Genomic DNA, 18,579 nt, shown 5'->3' with positions numbered 1-18,579 from the left:
AAATAAAAATCAGAAAGGTTAAAGAACCGCAAAGTTCCCAGGGATCCCACCGATGCAGCTATGAGGTCTGGGAAAGTCGCTCTCAGGTGTCACAGCACAGCCTGGCCAGAAGGCACAGAGGCATACAACGCCTGGTATTCAGGGATCAGAAAAGCGAAGGAAAATATAGAGAGACGAGAAACTGAGCAATGAAGAAAGACAAAAAGGGAAAAAGAGGGAAAAGAAAACAAAACAAAAACAAAAAAGAACAAGAAAGGCCCCCCAAAAAAAGAGAGAAAAAAAAAAAAAAGCCAACGATAAAAGAAACGTCCTCAGGGATCCCTCCGCACATCTGTGGAAGCCAAAGGCGAGTTCCTTGCCATGCAGCTCCGCCTGGCCAGAAAGGGCTCCCAACTCAAGTAAAGGAAAAGAAAACAAACAAAGAATTCAAAACGAACAAACGAACAAAAGCCCCGGGATCCCACCAGCGCGGCAGCCCAGACCAGGAAGCAGCTGCACGCTCGAATGCAGCCCCACAGCCCCTCAGGAAGAAGCAAAGATGGTGCTCGAAGCCAGGCACTCGAGCAAAAGGAAGGGGAGGCGGCCAGAGGCAAGGAAGAAATCAAAAGAAGCAGAAAAAAAAGAAAAAGCAACACCAGCAGCCAACAAATGGCACTCAGAGAGCCAGCCAGTGTGGGCTGGTGTTTCTGGACAAGAGAGTGTGTCCGCGGGAAGCAGAGGAGGCTGAGTATGGGTGAAGGAGGGTGGCGAGTGGGAAAGTGTATATCACAAATTGCTGGCGCTCTGGAGCCCCTCAGGAAGAAGCAAAGATGGCACACGGAGCCAGGCACTTGAGTGAAAGGAGGGGGAGGTGGTAAGAGGCAAGTGAGAAATCAAAGGAAGCATAAAAAAAAGCAACACTAGCAGCCAACAAATGGCACCCAGAGAGCCGCCCGCTTGGGTATGTGGAATCCAAGCAGCCGGCGCCTCCCGGTCAAGAGACCGTGGCCGCGGGAAGCAGAGGAACAAACGAACAAAAGCCCCGGGATCCCACCAGCGCAGCAGCCCAGACCGGGAAGCAGCTGCACACTCGGATGGAGCCCCGCAGCCCCTCAGGAAGAAGCAAAGATGGCGCTTGGAGCCAGGCACTCGAGCAAAAGGAGGGGGAGACGGCGAGAGGCAAGTGAGAAATCAAAAGCAGCAGAAAAAAAAAGCAACACTAGCAGCCAACAAATGGCACCCAGAGAGCCGCCCGCTTGGGTGTGTGGAATCCAAGCAGCCGGCACTTCCCAGTCAAGAGACTGTGGCCCCAGGAAGCAGAGGAGGCCGAGCCGGGGTGAAGAGGGGTGGGGGGTGGGAAAGCGCACACCACAAATTACCGGCTGTTTCCCACAGCAATTTTGAGCTGCTGGGCCTTAGGCTGCACAGGAGCTGGGAACCTAGAACAGATGTCCACTGGCTAGGTGCTGCCTGCGCTGCTGCCTGTGCATCCACCTGGAGGCCATGACCATGGAGGAAGCAGCTGGATGCAGTGGCTCCACACAGCAGAAGGTTGAGGAGAACATCGTCCACCTTCCCAGAGGCCACCCAGAGACCCTCCTCCAGGGAAAGGACACCTTGCAGCTGTTGCTGCCATGCCTGCCGTCTCACTAATGCACAAAATAGATTTTTTTTTACTACCGTCGTAAATACGAAATGTCAAATAACAAGATAGTCAATAAGGAGTAGATAGATGTACACATACGACTAATAATTTATATTTCATATATACACAAGCCTTAACTCCTCAAAGACATTCTTTCTTAAATGGAAAAAAGAAGAAAAAAGGAAAGTCAAGGATGAAAGCCAGAGTAGAAATGGGAATCATATAGCTGCTATCCCTTCGAAAGTCAAGTCTCTCCAAGACCTAAAATCAAAGACTAACATTTCTGGGACTTTTGAAGCTGATCTCAGTTTCCATCTTTAAAAAAATCTTCCTTTGACTGTGCTTCATTGCATCCCCTTACCCTCTGTGATGGTTAATTTTATGTCTCAATTTGACTAGGGTATGGTGCCAAGTTGTTGGGTTAAACATTGGTCTAGACTCTGTTATGAAGTAGTATTTCTGTTAATTACCACCAAGTTGACTCTAACTCATGGCCACCTTATGTATAGCTGAACAAAACACTTTCAGTCCTGTGCCATCTTCATGATTATTGGTATGTTTGAGCCCATCATTGCAGCTACTGTAACAGTCCATCTCACTGAGGGTTTTCCTCATTTTCATTGGCCCTCTACTTTACCAAACATGATGTCCTTTTCCAGCGATTGGTCTTTCCTAATGATGTGTCCAAAGTAAGTGGTCAAAGTCTCATGATCCTCACTTTTAAGGAACATTCTGGTTGTACTTCTTCTAAGACTCATTTGTTCGTTCTCTCATACTCCAAGGTACATTCTTCCCCAACACCACAGTTCGAATGCATCAATTCTTCCTCTGTCTTCCTTTTTCATTATCCAACTTTTACATGCATATGAGGTGACTGAAAAGACCATGGCTTGGGTCAGACGCACCTTAGTTATCAAAGTAACATCTGTTTTCTAACACTTTAAACTTTTACAGCAGATCTGGCCAACACAGTATGTCATTTGATTTCTTGACTGCTGCTTCCATGTACATGAAGCAGTTATATGTGATTAAATCAGGTGGCCTTAAGTAAAGCAGATTATACTCCATAAAGTGGTTGGGCCTCATCCAATTAGTTGAAGGCCTTAAGAGCAAAAAAGGTGTTTTCTCTAGGGTATATTCTGTCTTCAGACTATAAACAGACATTTTGCCAGAACTCCCTTACTCTTCACTCTTCCCAATACCTGACTTACGGTTTTCAACACAACACTGCAGTAATCTCCGGCCTATAAGCTGACTCACAATCAAAGATATTATCAATTCATCATATGATAAATATAAAACATCACTGAGATACCTTACATTTTTTTCATACCTCTTGTTGTTAATTGCCATCAAGTCGATTCTGATTTATGGAGACTCCATGTGTGCAGAGAACTGCTTCATAGGGTTTTCAAGGCTGTGACCTTTCAGAAGCAAATTGCCAGGCTGGTCTTCTGAGATACGTCTAGGTGGGTTTGAACGGCTGACCTTTTGGGTAGTAGTCGAGCGCTTAACTGTGCCACCCAGGTACTGTTTTCATACTAAGATTTTGAAATCTAGTGCATATTTTACACTCACAGCATTATCTCAATTTGGGCTACTCACATTTCAAATAATAAATGCATATGGCTTAGTGGCTACAGTATTACAGTGCTGTTCTAACATACCACAAATGCCTTGTCTAAAACTGAACTCATTGTTTACCTTAAATCTGACCCTAATACATTCCCTGCATTGGTGAATAACGTCTACATAAACATAGTACACAGAAATCATTTCAGATGTCTTCACTCCCTTACCTGCTATAGCCAATTGTATTAGTTACCTAGTGCTCCTATAACACAAACACCACAAGTGTATGGCTTTAAAGAACAGAAATTTATTTTCTCACATTTCTGGGGGCTAAAAGTCCAAATCAGGGTCTGCACTGTGTTGATTCCTTCCTTGTTGGTAGCATTCCTTGATTCCTTGACGTTCCTTGTCTGCCCCTGTGTGTCTCTGTGTCTATTCTGGTCTCTTCTTAACTCAGAAGTGATTAGGTTTAAGATCTACCCTCCACTGGTATGGCTTCATTAACATAACAAAAAAACCATATTTCCAAACAGGATTACATTCAGAGGTACAAAGGCCAGGAATTCAAAACAAATTTTGGAGAGGATACAATTCAAGCCATAACATTTCACCCTTTGTCCCCCCCAACAAAATTCACGTCCTTCCCACATGTAAAAACATATTCACCATATCACATCCTCCCCAAAAGTCTTAATTCAATATCAACTCAAGTTCTAAAATCTCATCTTCTGTATCATCTAAATCTAGTATGGGTGATACTCTGGGTATGTTCCATCCTAGCGCAAAATTCCTCCCCATCTTTGGACCTGTGAAATCTAGAATACAAATTATCTGCTTCCAAAGTACAATGGTGGAACAGGCACAAGGTAGTCATTTTCATTCCAAAAAGGATAAACTGGAGGGAAAGAGAAGATCAAAGGTAATAATAAGCAAGTGTAAAACGCAGCGGGGCAAATCTCATTACCTCTTGAGGCTTGAAAATAATCCTCTATACTCCAGGCACTTATGGACAATCATCCAACCTCCAGACTCTGGGTGTTGGCCATGTTCTCTGGATTCTAGGCCAAGATCCCACGGCCCTGGGTGTCAGCCCTGCTATCCAGGCCTAATGCTACAGCAATCCCACACCCTCAGTCCTGTGTTGCCCTGTTCTCCTGGTCCACCAGCATGGTAGTCCCAACCCCTCAACTTTGGGCCCTATTCTCCTGGCTCACATGCATGGCAGCCACACCCTCTGGAACTGAGCTGATGGCAACTCCACTCTTTGAAACTAACAGGCAGTGGTTTCACCCTTTGAGACCCAGAAGGTGGTGGCTCCACCTTTAGAAACTAAGGAAGTGGTAGCCCTGCTATCCATGCTCCTCCTGACAGTCCAGCTGGTCTCAGAACTGCTCTAGGGATCGTTTCTTCCTTTTCTTAGAGGACAACAGATGTTCGCAACTAAGTAGCTCCACTGGCCCATTTCCTACCTGTAGTATTCCAGTAGGCAGACAGCCTTCCTTCATTTTGTCCTGTCTCTGCCCCTTTCAGTCTAGGCTGGCAAGATTTCTACTGAGGTTGTTGACTAGATCCACCAGTCACAGGCCTAATCTCTTTAGTAAATGGCTGTTTAGCCATACCTTGGTGTCCTTTTCCAGGGCGTGCTTCCTTAGTTTTTACAATAGAATTTTCTAAATCTTTAAGCTGTAGTTTCTTTTTGCACAGTTCATCTCTAAATCTATCTCATTCCTCTCCCATTTCACTATAAGCAGAAAAAGACACCATGTCACATTTGCTTAGAAATCTCAGTGAAATATCCAAGTTCATCACTTATAAGCTCTAAAACAAAAAACAAAACAAAAAAACCCATTGCTGTTGAGTAAATTTCGACTCATAAAGACCCTATAGGACAGAGTAGAACTGCCCCATAGGTTTCCAAGGCTGTAAATCTTTACAGAAGCAGACTGCCACATTTTTCTCCCGTGGAGCCGGCTGATGGGTTTGAACCTTTGACCTTTCGGTTAGCAGCTGAGCACTTAACCACTGCATCACCAGGGCTCTCAAGTTCTACTTCCCACAAAACAAACATAATTCAGACAAGTTGTTTGCCACTTTATAACAAGAATTACCTTTCCTCCAATGTCCAATAACATGTTCATCATTTCCTTTTAAAGCCTCACCAGAAGCATGTTTAACATCCACATTTCTAGTAACATTCTGTTCATTATTACCGAAGTGTTCCCCACAGATCTCAGTTCTTTCCAGCTGTCACTGGAATCGCCCTTAACAACCATAATTCTACCAACAGTTTTTTCAAAGCAATCTAGGTTCTCACTATCAAGTACATCAAAATTCTTCCAGCCTCTACCCATTACCCAATTCCAAAGCCCTTTCTACATTTTAGGTATCTGTTACCAAAGCACTCAAATGCTCTGGTACCAAATTCTGTCTTTGTTACTTAGTGCTGCTATAACACAAATACCTCAAGTGGGTCGCTTTAGGAATAGATTATGTATTGTCTCACAGGTGTGGAAGCTAAAGTCCAAATGAGGGTCTTGGCTGTGCAGAATTCTTCCTTGTTGGTGGTCCTGGGCATTCCTTGGTTTCTTGGCTTGTAGACGTAGCTCACATGAGCCTTGTCTTCTGTGTGTCTCTGTGATTATTGTGGTCTTTTATAACTCAGAAGTGATTAGGTTTATGATCCACCCTACACCTGTATGACATCATTAACATAACAAAAGAAAAACCCTATTTCCAAATAGGACTGCACCCACAGGTACAAGAACCAGGAATTCAACATATATTTTGGGAGGACACAATTGAATCTGTAACACTAATCAATTACTAATGTCTTATTCATTCTACCTCCTAAGTATCTCTTACAATTCTATATAGTGATGGCTTGTTTGTAACTCTATTGGACCACTAAATTGTAAGTTCCATTAACTCAGGATGTCTTCAATACCAGACACATAGTAGACATCCATTAAACATTTGCTCTATGAAGAAAATAAATGATGGTGGAATCAAAGAAGTTTTCTGAGGCAACTAAGAACTAAACTTCAGAGAAGTGTAAGGGTAGAGAACTAGAAGTCAAAAGAATTAAACTATAGAAATGACAACCATCATAAGGCCAAAAGAAAAGTCAGTAAATTAAATTAAAATCCAAATAAAATTCTAAAGATAAAAATTATTAGGCAATAATTACATTTAAAGTAACAATCAAGATAAATTTAAATATGACAAAATTTCATAAGTAACCAAATTTCCATTCATTCCATTTGGCTTTTAATAGGATATACTATTATATAGTATATTCCACCTTTATGTTCAGATCCACATTCCTTACTAAAATGTTTTACTTATTTTATACTAAATAATCTTCATTGAAAACATACACATAAAGCTTCAAAAGTTAGTAAAGCCAAGTTTAACAGATCACAGGCTTACAGGCTAACAGATCTTAAAGATAACTTAGAGATCATCTGGTCTAATTCCCTCATCTTACAGATGAGAAACTAAGGACTGGAGAACTGAAGAGATTTCTCAAAAGTCACAGATCAAGTTAGTGATAGATCTGCTATAATAATATTCTGTTTATGAGCAAATACTACAATGACTTGTGATTTTTTTTTTTTAATAATTAAAACAAGTGCTATGACTACCCTAATACTTCAATGAAAATGTCAGTGGGATCAATGTTTACTGTACTCCTAAGCTATGTAAGAATATAATCATATTTAAAAATTCCATATCTAAAACAACAAACTGAAATTCCATTTAAGAAAAATACAAATAGCCAAAAAATAAATGAGCTAAGAATCTGTAGGAAGAGCAAAGGACAAGAGGACAGAGAAAAGCAAATTATTTGCACTTACAAAAATAATTTGGTTTTCTTGAGGTTTTTAAAACTCTTTAATAGACAAACGTTGCAGACCATTGCAATTTAAAGTGAAAGTCTTAATAAGTTTAAGAAAAATCCAAAATGAAAATCAAAAAAATACAATTTGATACACAGCAATCTGATTTATAAGAGATTTTTAAGAAATACACCAATGGTGCAAATTTATTGTGTTTAAAATTATTAATTTCACTAAAGTTAAGTTCATTTTAAGAGGTTCTAAAAAATATGAAGAACAAAATCAAAAGTAATTCCAAAATAAACATGCCTGATAAGTTACAAATTAAAAGAAATTAAAATTAAGTATATCTATAAATCCCTTTAACATAGCACTTAAGATTTAAATTAGGTATATTAAATGTATACTGGAATTTCTGCAAGCTGTAATTATAAGGCTATAATGTCATTATTTCTGGAAGGAAAAAGTAGTAATTGAAAAAATATTTTCAATCAAATGTTTTAAAATTTAGATTAGACTTTAAGTCGCCCGTATTTTTCTCCCACAGAACACAGATTTTTATAAGGGCCTAATTCATAAAATCTTCAGCATTTCTCAAGAATAGTATTTGGCCTGCTATCAAACCTAAAGATACACTAATTAATACACTGCAAGAAATAACAGCACAGTTCAGAAAGAATTAAAACGTATTTTACGCCATCCAACAAACAGGATTTAGAGTCAAGGCATCCATCATCTGCCATGGTTGTTTCTGCTTAACAGTAAATAAAGACGTTAGTACGCTATTGCCCTAAAACTAAGATTCTCCCCTAAAAACTATTTTAGATCCATACGTAATACTTCTTAAATCTTCATCTTAATCAAATGAAATTAAGATGAAGGAAATTTCTACTAGCAGAGCAGGGATTATTCTTGTAATCAATTATCATATAATTACAAATTGCACTTTGCACATTTAGTTAAAAGTTGGGAAAGAATTATCAGTCCACTGTGTATAATTCAACATATTAAGTTTTGAATCACTAATCTAAAATTAAAGAAAAAGTCTTAGAGCATTAAAACCCCACACCTGAAAGACTTACCATTTTATCTAGATGTTCAATGGATCTATAAATCTCCCCCTGGGATTCATCATAGTAACTGTAACGGAACCTTTGACCTTGAAACAAATATCATGTACAAAATAAAATAGGGAAAAATTAGAAGCTAAAAGAAAGCAAGTGCTTACCAAATAATTTCAGTTCTCATGAAAGGCAAAGCATAGCTTAAGCCTCTGAGAGAATCATTCCCAGGAGCCCTTGTATATAAAAGCCATATTTGGGAAGGTAATAAAGAAATGATCTATCACCACAGTGTTTGATGTTTTATGTTAAAAACTATTTCAAGTTGTAGAACCTTAAAGTCATCAGCAATACAAAAGATTAAGGAAACAAAACAGCTTATAAAGTTAGAAGCATTGTTAAACATGTATCAGTCTAATGAAAAATAAACTTAAAGAATATGATTCAAGAAAATTTGTCTCAAGGAAACTATCTCAGTGTAACAAATCATTGAAAGCTTAGCTTTTGCTGTACAGATGCAAAGATTTGGTTTTTCTTACAGAAAAAATGCGCAGGTCGAGGATACATGCGGCTTGTATGATTTTCATGACCTTGATATAAAAATTATCTTTTTTGCAAAACTTTCTATTTGGAAAAGGATCTGTACAACTACCTTATGTGTACAAAAGCATAAATATAATAGTCCTACTCTGACATAAAATCTCAATAAGAATACAAATATAGAACATTAAATGTTTAGTTGTTCTGCAAAGAACAGAGAGGGTAAAATGGAGGAAGCTTAAAAAGAAGACAGAGAAATCAAAAGGCTCATAAAACAAATCCTGTTTCTTACTACAGTTATATGAAACCAAAAATTAAACACATTCTTAAGTAATTATGAATTGTTATCGAGCTAAGATATATTTCAGATACACCTAAACCTATCTTTCAGTAATGCTTTTTTCCCAAGAACTCATTACTTTTCTATTTCCTAATTTTTTAAGTTTCACCAAAACCCATTTATAAAGGTATCAGAATACATCAATCATGTACACACAGTATGTGTCTTGTGCTTCATGTTTAGAGCAATGTTCATGTACCTAAATTATTATCCTCACACATCTGAGTAGATGGGTTTCTTTGACTAGATAATTAGGATCCTTAAGGTGTTTGTTCAGCTTACTAAAAAATATTATCTTACAAAATTATAAAATCCTTTTTCATGTCCTTTTGAGAAAAACCATGTATCAAAGAACTTCATTTATTGATGCTGATCATTCTTTGACAGTCATTTTTCTAAAATATACCGTATCTCCTTGACTTTCACATACAATTAATATATACAATTACTCAATGTGGCAGTTCTTATTTTCCCTCCAAGAGCCATTATTAAATCAATATCGCATCTTACAGCTGGTGGTATCCTAGAATCAAGCAATAGGGTTCTGAGGCTGTCTCTGCTTTCTGAATATATTTAACCTCTTTTGTAAACACTGTAAATTACTGCATGTTTTCATAGCTATGAGATCCATTACAGTCCTTGAACTAAAAAAACTGTAAGAGATGACAGTGACAATCACTCAATGCCCACACAATAAATAATTCATGAGATTTCTTTCTTTCAAAACGTAGTTAGGTATAGCTTTGTTCTTCCTTAACGAATGTGTTGCATATGTATATACCTCCTCCTATCCAATAAAGAGAACTATATAATTGATGCTATTTTTCCTGTTTGCCATGACTGCCAGAAGGCTCAAAACCAAACCTAAAGTTCTATCATAGCAACTTACTGACTCAATTCATTGATACTGAATTTGTACTTCTATTCCAAAGTTCTTTTGATAAAATCTGCCCAGAATCTTTGGTGAAGTGAATGAACAATTAAATGAATGATCTTAGACAAGAAAATTCTGACTCACTGTCACTGTACTGTACTGTACTAATAGTAATATCCTTGGAAGAAATCAAGATGTATATTTTTGAACCTGACCTGCTTTGGGTTTATACTAATATATTCTCTTTTCCCTGCTTCTGGAAATAGCTGTTAGTTTAGCCACTTTCAGCAGGCCCTGTGATTAGGACATAATTGTCTTATTGGAAAATTGCTACTCCCAGGTGCAGAGAAAAGTTCATATACCTTGTGACAGCCATTTGTTACTCAAAAATCCTTTCTACTTATGTCCAAGTTCAAAGCTGCTGTTTCAAATGGTTAAAGTTGGTCAAGTCTGCCTCAATAGTAAATGAAAAGTGTAACTATATTTTAAAATGCTATATTGTTCATATGGACCATTTCAGTGCAACCTTCACTTTAAAAATGCTTCTAAAGGAATAGAAAAATCATACAGACTTTTGGAGTTTTCAGACTATGGAAACTGTGATTTAATAAGGATGACAAAATACACAGAAAATCAATTTGACAAATGTTTAATATTTTGCTATATACTTTTTGCTACTCTTCAGTATCCACCTCAAACTTAGTAGTAACTGAGCATAAATACTTGAACAACGTATCTGTTAAGAAGCTAAATCCATACTAAACATAGCTACTATACCAAAAAATATTTTACTTATAACAGCTCACTGTCTTAGGATAATTTAAAAAAATGTACAAATATTTAAAAATTACTTGAGCAATGAGTTCTGTTCAATATACATCCAGAAAGCACCTAATGTGAAGTAAATAGTTGTCATCATCCTAGCCACAAACATACACACACACACAACTTCAGTTAAATACCACTTGGAATTTGAGTTCAAAAGACTTGTTTTTGTTTCTTACTATTAAAAAAATAATTTTATCAAGATTTTATTTAATAAGAGGGGAAATGACAGAACTAGCACAATACACTGATCATAAATGCAATCTTAATTCAATATTTATTATCAATTTAAAATAAATTATTTCATGTACCTCATAAGCAGATATAATTTGTTTTGTAAGTTTTTATATTTCTAACATTCCGTAAAACTTATGAATCTAAACTGTGAACAAACACAGTTGCCTTAGTACCTGGAGAACTGGACTTGTGTATTTTTATAAGTATGAAAAAAGCGTATCACGTAGTAAGAGAAAATTACTTACCTGAAACTTATCCTTTCAGAAGGTACACTGGGAAAATGGATTCTTTGAGCCCCTGTTTCAACTTCAAGTATGCGCTTTCTAGCTTTAAGAGCCACTGACACTGCCCCTAGGGACAGCACAAGCTTTGGACTCCCCTACTGAGTATGTCAGTAGTTTCTTCAGGTGCCTTCCCTCAGTTCTTTTCAAATTCAAAAGATGAGAGGAAAAATAACCCAAGAAAAAAAATCCTGTAAAGCAGAAACCTTACTCTTTGAGGAAAGGAGGGTAGCTCATTTGTGAATCCATTCCAGAGCACGCTTTCTGAGAAAAAGAAATACAGGTAAGTAATTTTCCCATCTCCAAAGGTGACTGGTGATTAATGAGTGGATTCACAAAGTTTGGAGAATAAGCTCCAGGGATGTCTGTTTAACACACAACAATCAACTAATGAGGACAAACAACAATGAATGGTACAAGAATCAACACTACTTTTTAAGCACCTCCAAAAAGTTAAATAAATATTAAAATACCTTAATATTAAGCTATCCACTGGATTGCAGAAATAAAGCTTGGAAAGTTAATTTATAAAGTCCCCAAAAGATCAATCAGTAAGACAGATTTTCAGACATATGTGTAATACAAATTATACTGTTACACATTTACTGTAGGATTTTATGTTTATATGTAAGAGCACCTTCAAATATTTGAGTTAACCTCACAACAAATTTTCAGATAGGATATTAGGCCATTCTACAGCCAAACTAAGGACCTAAACTGGGGACATTCACCACTGAAAATCACTACCAAAGGGAAAATGTATTTCATAAAAAAATTATCTAAGTAGCATAAAATAATCATTTTTTCATGTAACAAAATACTATCGTCCTTTTATTCTGGAGTCTTACTCTTAAACTTGCAAGAGATCAAAAACCTGATTACGTGAAATCAGTATGTACAAATATTTAAGAAAATATGAAGGCCTGGATAAGATATATTTTAGGAATTAGCTAACTTGCATTCAAACCAACATAAATATTTAGAAAATAATAATAGCGATGTACACAAGAGATTAAGAAAAAGGAAGACTATGCATAATCACTTGTTAATATAAATTTAAAAAGAAATCTAAATAGTTGAAGGTATAAATTTCATAAATAATTAGGGCAAAATGCCATTTTTAACAAGTGTCATATATTTATAAAAAGGAAATCATGTAAACCTAGATAAATGGAAGTCTGTGGATCAAAATTCAAAATTGCCAAAGAGACTTAATAAATTTTATTCATATTTTAACAAAATAATATAATGTGTCATAAGTATTTGCCAAGTAAATTTATTGAAATTAATTTGGAAAACCACCATAAATGGCAAATCAAGTAAGAGCCTACTTTTAAAGAATCAATTTCTGTTAGATCCAGTTTCATTTCATATCTTCTTAAGAGTTAACCAAAAATTATGTTAATGAAAGCAGCCAATAATCTAAATTTGGAAACATAAATTTCAGGGAGATTGAAAAAACACAAATATTAACAGTATATATATGGAGAAAAGTAAAAATGAAACTTAGGAAAACAGAATGAAAATTCTACTAACTAGAAATAAAATTCACTTATATGGCATCATCCTATAGGATGCAGAACTTGGTAAGTACACAAAGTATCGGGGTATTACTTAACCATGGTAAAAATAAAAAACTAGCAGCAAATATCCTTTCATTTATTTTATCTTCCTGCTAGTAGCAGGAGGAGAGAATGGTTACTTGGGAAATATTATCTGATTGGGTTAACTCAAGCATTTCCCTTTATAACATTGATAAAATAAAAGGCAGAAGTAAAATACAGGATTTCCTTTTGGGGACTCAAATGAGGAGATAGAAAAAAGATGGTACACAGAATCTAGGTTCCTGTCTCTCCATTAAGTTTCTCTCACCCCAAAGGAAATCTTAAAGAGAATTTTAGTTTTTCTACCTTTACCTTCTTACGTCTTTTCAAGTCTAAATAAAAGCTAAATGGGTCCAGAAAGATGAACATCTTTAAAGTAAAATACATTAAAAAAAAGAAGTCATTCTTGTCGTGGATATTGGCTAACAATTAAGGTCAATAAGGCAAAATCCCTCCAATTTACAGAACTTCCAACTGTCTTTATCACCAAGTTTCTCACTTTCTTTTCCACAGAAGATGGACAAAATATGAGAACCAATGACTAGAAATAAAAAATGTGGTCACTACCGATAATCTTCTATAATATTACTGAACAAAAACAAAGGAACTTCCACTGTATATATGAGTAATTTGTCAAATGTGCCATAATCAATTAGGTGATTTTTCTTCAAAAATCAGCTATTAAGAAACGTGGAGTTTGTTGAGAGCCTAACTGAATGAACCTTTTCAGGTCTCTGCATACTTGGAGAACGCAATCCTTCCAGTGTACTGATTTAGAATTCAGTGTTATGATTAGTTTGGTATGGTATCTTTTAAAAAAAGAAAGAAAGAAAGGAAAAAAGCACCCCTAAATATTATCTTCATGAAAAAAGCCAGATTTTTGAGATGGGAATACAGCACTCTTCCTAAGTCAGGAAAGATACCCCAAAATGCCACTAGAGCATGAATCTGAGAAACATGAAACTTAATTCCTAAGTAAAGACAGCTTAACCCATAGCTAGCCAATAATTCATATTACTTCAACAGGTATGTAAAATAGAGAATGAGTCTTACTTTACAAGAATGACAGTTAATATTACTATGGTAGTAAGGAGACAAATAATTTAGCAACAGTATCCATGTGACAACTTCCCCTTACTTCCCAAACCCATTGCTGTCAAGTCATGACCCTATATGACAGAGTAGAACTGCCCCATAGGGTTTCCAAGGAGCAGCTGGTGGATTTGAACTGCTGTCTGCTCAGCTGCTGAGCTCATAACCACTGCACCACCAGCACTCCAGCCCTTTACTTCCCAACTCCCATCAAACTTCCTACCAAGAACTAGCACAGTGCCTTCCATAAGTACAAAGTTAAGCACTTAATGAGTATTGTTAGTGATGATGACACAATAAAATGAACATCTGGAAAAATTCTGTTACTCAACCACCAAATGTAAATGTTTCAGTTCTGAATAATTCTCATAGCTAACATTTACCAACCTTCTAAAATTTTAGGTTCTTTTTTGTAAATATAACATGGAAATCCTATCTTACCATTTAAATGCTAAGATTTTCAAGAAATCAGGGGAGATCACATGACCTAACCAATTTTCTGACAATGTAGGTAGAATGTAAAACAGCATTCATTTTTCTTTCTCTATCTTTGTACTTAAATACAGTCAAGGACTAGAGTTTGCTTGCTTTGGAATATTAAAAAATCCCCGATATGGCAGATTCTCTCTTCATGAATGATATCCAAAAAAAAAAAGATGACTCTAAAGAAGACGGTAATACGAGGGCACCTACTAACGTCTGATGTGAATTTATGTTGTGATTGCACATGGTGCCAATCTAGACCAAGTTCAGACTCTGAAGAACAGTATTAGGGAAACTAATTATTTAAAATCAAGTAGTTCATAACAGCCTTAAAAATGAAAGAGGACAGAGCAAAGTTTTGAGAATTTTTAATTTTCAAAACATGTTTTGTTACCAAAGCAAATTCACAATGCTAAGAAAAATAGCCCTTTTAACAGTAATGATACTCTCCAGGTTAAGACCAACCATTACAAAATTTCGGAATACCAAAGAAATTATTAAAAAAAAAAAAAAAAAAGTCCTTTTAAGCATCTAGTGTCTAGTCCTCAAATCCGAAGAGAATATACATATTCATAAAAAATAACTTATTTGGCAAGAAAGCTCAGCTATCTGCATATCCTAAACCAGGTTTTCCCAACCTCAGCACTATTACCATTTTGGACCAGAAAATTCTTTGATGTGGGGGGCCGTCCTGCGCACTGTAAGATGTTCAGTAGCATCCCTGGCCTCTACCCGCTAGATGCCAGTACCACACCACTTTTCCCCACTTGTGATGACCAAAAATGTCTCCAGACATTGCCAAATGCCCCCCCAGGGGGAAAAAATGCCCCTAGTTGAGAATCACTGCCTTAAACAAAAAACTATACCATTAGGAACAATGGTTGTCTTCAAATGAGATCATACCTTTAAGAAAGCCACTCAGTGTGGGGGGTAAGAGAAGATACCAGCCTAACCAGGCTAGATATACTGAAATCAACTCTGGTAATCAATGGTAAGACATGTAAAAGCCAGGGCACCTTACATTTCAATAAGAATGTTTTTCTGGCCATTCTAGCATTCTACCTTAAAAATTGTGGTCTTCTGCTTTGATGTTTTCTCTATAATCAAAGAACTGGATGACAAATGAACAGATACTGGCATCCTTAAACAATGAATAAATGGATCAAAGAGATGTCCTAAAAAGAATGGAACTCATAAATATGCTGGGATAGTACTGGGTAAATGAGAGAAAATTATATCCAAAGAATCCAAAAAACAAAGATTACCAAAAGAAGTGTCCACAAAGGATTCACTTCCTCTATCACATATTCATTATTATTCTTTAAATCCATAAAAATCACTTAAGAGTCCTTACCCTTATAAACCACTACCAATGCAGATTATAGTGATAAATAGCCAATGTGCTGTCTTTGGAGGGTATATCTAAACTGATGCCAACTGTGAGCAAAAATTAAGCCCCAAGGTGAAAAAATTTTAAAAAGGCTAATTATAAAAAAGGAAATGTGGAAAAGGACTAGCATAGCATATAGTACTCTTCTATATTCTAATGAAGAATGTTTGTTTTACCCACCATAAAACCAACTACAGAGAATCTACAATGCATACTCTAGCTGGAAATGGGGTTAAAAGATCTTAACGCTATTAACATTAAGTGCCTAAGTAAGGATGCCCTCACAGTGTGAATCCAATTATACCAGTCGCCTTTGGAAATGTATCTATAATTCACTATTATAATCTGATCTGTTTTAAATGACCAAAAAACTTTTTTATTCACTTTTAAACATTGTTAAAAGTAAAATTTCCCAAGGAAAGTGATAACTGAAAACCAGAACTTAGAATGAAAAGATACCTTTAACCACAAGTATACAGTATCTACCATGATATGTTAAAATCTAGAACTTACCCCAATGGCAGAAATCAGAAGAAACCACAAAGAGATTACTAGGATCCGCCAGGTATTTACTGAAGAGTTTTCCGAATTCCTGTTCTTTTGACTCACTCAGAGCTCCAACCAGTACAGGAATAATGGTAAACTCATCCTTATGGCTTAAAGAAAACAGAGGGGGGAAAAAAAAAAAGGCTTTTAAGATGTTTAAGAATAAAAACAGTTTTCCAAATATGCTGGCACTAGAAAGTGGAATGTTTATTAACAGCGGTAAGGATAACATACATAATACTGTTGACTTTAAAATCTAAAAATCGAATGTTTAAAGAGGACAGTTTAAAAGTATAAAACATACAAAATACTAAAAACATCAATTTAAACCATATAAATGTACACTACTTCTTTAGGTAAACAAAGGTATTTTACTACCAGGTATACTAATATCCTCAAAAGTAAAGATAAGCCAATCAGACCATTACCAACTCAAATCTTCTCAAATCTACCCATCAGAGCTATAATCATCTGTTTAATCCTTCTGCAACTTTAAAAAAGCATCAAACTCTTCCTCGCCTTTTTAAAACTGTATCCTATTATAAATGCCATCATTTCTGGCACTTGTTCTGTAAACCTGCTAAGTGAGAACTATAAAACTCATTAATCTTGGCTCCCATAAGATTCACCAACTGTACTTTTATACCTATCCTAATGAACGGATATAGAACAGTCTACAGATATAACTCAAATTTCATTGGCATGTAGGGTAGACACAGAAGCAAGGAAGCCAGTAATATTTTTTACCAGCAAGAAAAAAGACACCACACCCACTCAGAATTATCCACAAGTCCCTTTTTCACTCTACAGTTTGATGAATACATGGAAAAGGAACAGAGCAGATTAATAAAGCATAACTATCATAGGTTATAGAAATAGATGGTTGTCCAAAAATCTTTTTAAAATTTTAATTACAGTGAAATTTTATTTACACATATTCAGTGTTACTTATATGCTAAATGATCACAGATTTGGAATTTTTAGAAGCATGAATCATGTTTGTATGACTTATTTTGAACTTAAAAAAAAATCATTATAATAAATGACACTTAACTGCTGTAGGACAAACAATTCATAGAAAGGTTTTTAAAAATACTAAGTTTAAGAATCCCAAAATAAATATTACCCCAGCTGCATAAAGCTAAATTCAGGGCACCCAAGCGCCTCCCCCAGAAAGGCCCCCTTACCCTTGTCAATTGCGAAATAAACAGATCATACAGATCTCCAGTCCCTCTGCAATGCAGGGGCTTCTTGGGCAGAATCTGCATCTATGGAGTAAGAAAAAAAGAGGAAGCTGGCAGAGGAAGCTGCCATGGGACATCTCCTTCTGTGACTCTTACCAGTTTGCTTAATAACTGCCTGAATGAATAGGGACTCTTCAATGAGTTAAGAATGATTATCATTTGGGGAAAAAAAAAAAAAAAAAGAATTTGAGCTCCTAGTAAAAATTTAGGAAGACTGTTGTGAACTGTTCCAATCTTAAGTACTATCTACATAAATAAATACACTAAGATCATCAAGGAATCCTGAAGTAATTATAACATGGTAGAGAAAGGAAAGCAGTTAGGTAGAATATAAAGAATAAGGAGAAGTCAGAAGAAAGGGGTTCAAGTCCCATCTCTACCACATACAAAGGTTGAGAGCAAGGGTAAGTCCCTAACCTGAGAATTAGTTTCCTTATCTGTAAAATAATAATACCTATTTCATAAAATTGTTATGGAGCAAGGAATATCATAGGGAAACAACACATGTTGTTCCAGGAGAGCGACCAAACCCTTCAATCAACCTCAGTTTGAGCTTGCAAATCTACTTATACAAACGTAAACATCTCGTACTGCTTAGAAATCTAACACTTAATCAAGGTTCATCCATTCACCCCTCTGTTATTTATTTCTCTCTTTAAAAAAATTACTTGTTCTCTAATCCCACAGAAAAAGGTAGCATGAGTTAAGGAAAAAACCATTTATCTTTGGAGACTGTAATATACCTGGGTTTTAAAATCTGAGTTCTGAAGAGGGCTTCCCTCTAGTGGAGGAGTACGAAGTCCCTCCCCAAAAGAACGATTATAAAACTGGATGAAACTATCAGAACAACCATTTCTGGGTTCTGAAAACCAACCAAAGGCAAAACACAAAGTGAGAAGAATATATTGACGAAAACAGCTGAACTTCTGGTAAGACCAGTGAGGTTGGCTATGAAAACCAATAGCTTCACTGCTGAAAGGGAAATGACTCTGATTGGAATAGAGGGCAGAAAACCCACACCCAGCTG

The 18,579-nt window shown here is 36.2% G+C and overlaps 1 protein-coding gene across 3 annotated transcripts in view; it reads right to left on the bottom strand.

Moving 5' to 3' along the window:
* Positions 1–18,579, bottom strand: part of MEMO1 (mediator of cell motility 1) — a 127,805-nt gene that overhangs the window by 19,542 nt on the left and 89,684 nt on the right. For 2 of the 3 annotated variants that reach the window (XM_004369580.3, XM_004369579.2), the window contains 2 exons: positions 16,276–16,418; positions 8,118–8,194 (listed from right to left, as the gene is read on the bottom strand). In XM_004369580.3, the coding sequence (XP_004369637.1) occupies positions 8,118–8,194; positions 16,276–16,418 (220 nt within the window). Of the gene's footprint in view, positions 1–3,628; positions 4,092–8,117; positions 8,195–16,275; positions 16,419–18,579 lie in introns of those variants that run through there. The other variant, XM_023736378.1, reaches the window with a different exon arrangement.

The sequence above is a fragment of the Trichechus manatus genome, unplaced genomic scaffold (genome assembly GCF_000243295.1).
Source record: "Trichechus manatus latirostris isolate Lorelei unplaced genomic scaffold, TriManLat1.0 scaffold00005, whole genome shotgun sequence".
Classification (NCBI taxonomy): Eukaryota; Metazoa; Chordata; class Mammalia; order Sirenia; family Trichechidae; genus Trichechus; species Trichechus manatus.
Note: the sequence above shows the minus strand (reverse complement) of the source record. Positions and strands in the feature narration are given on the sequence as shown.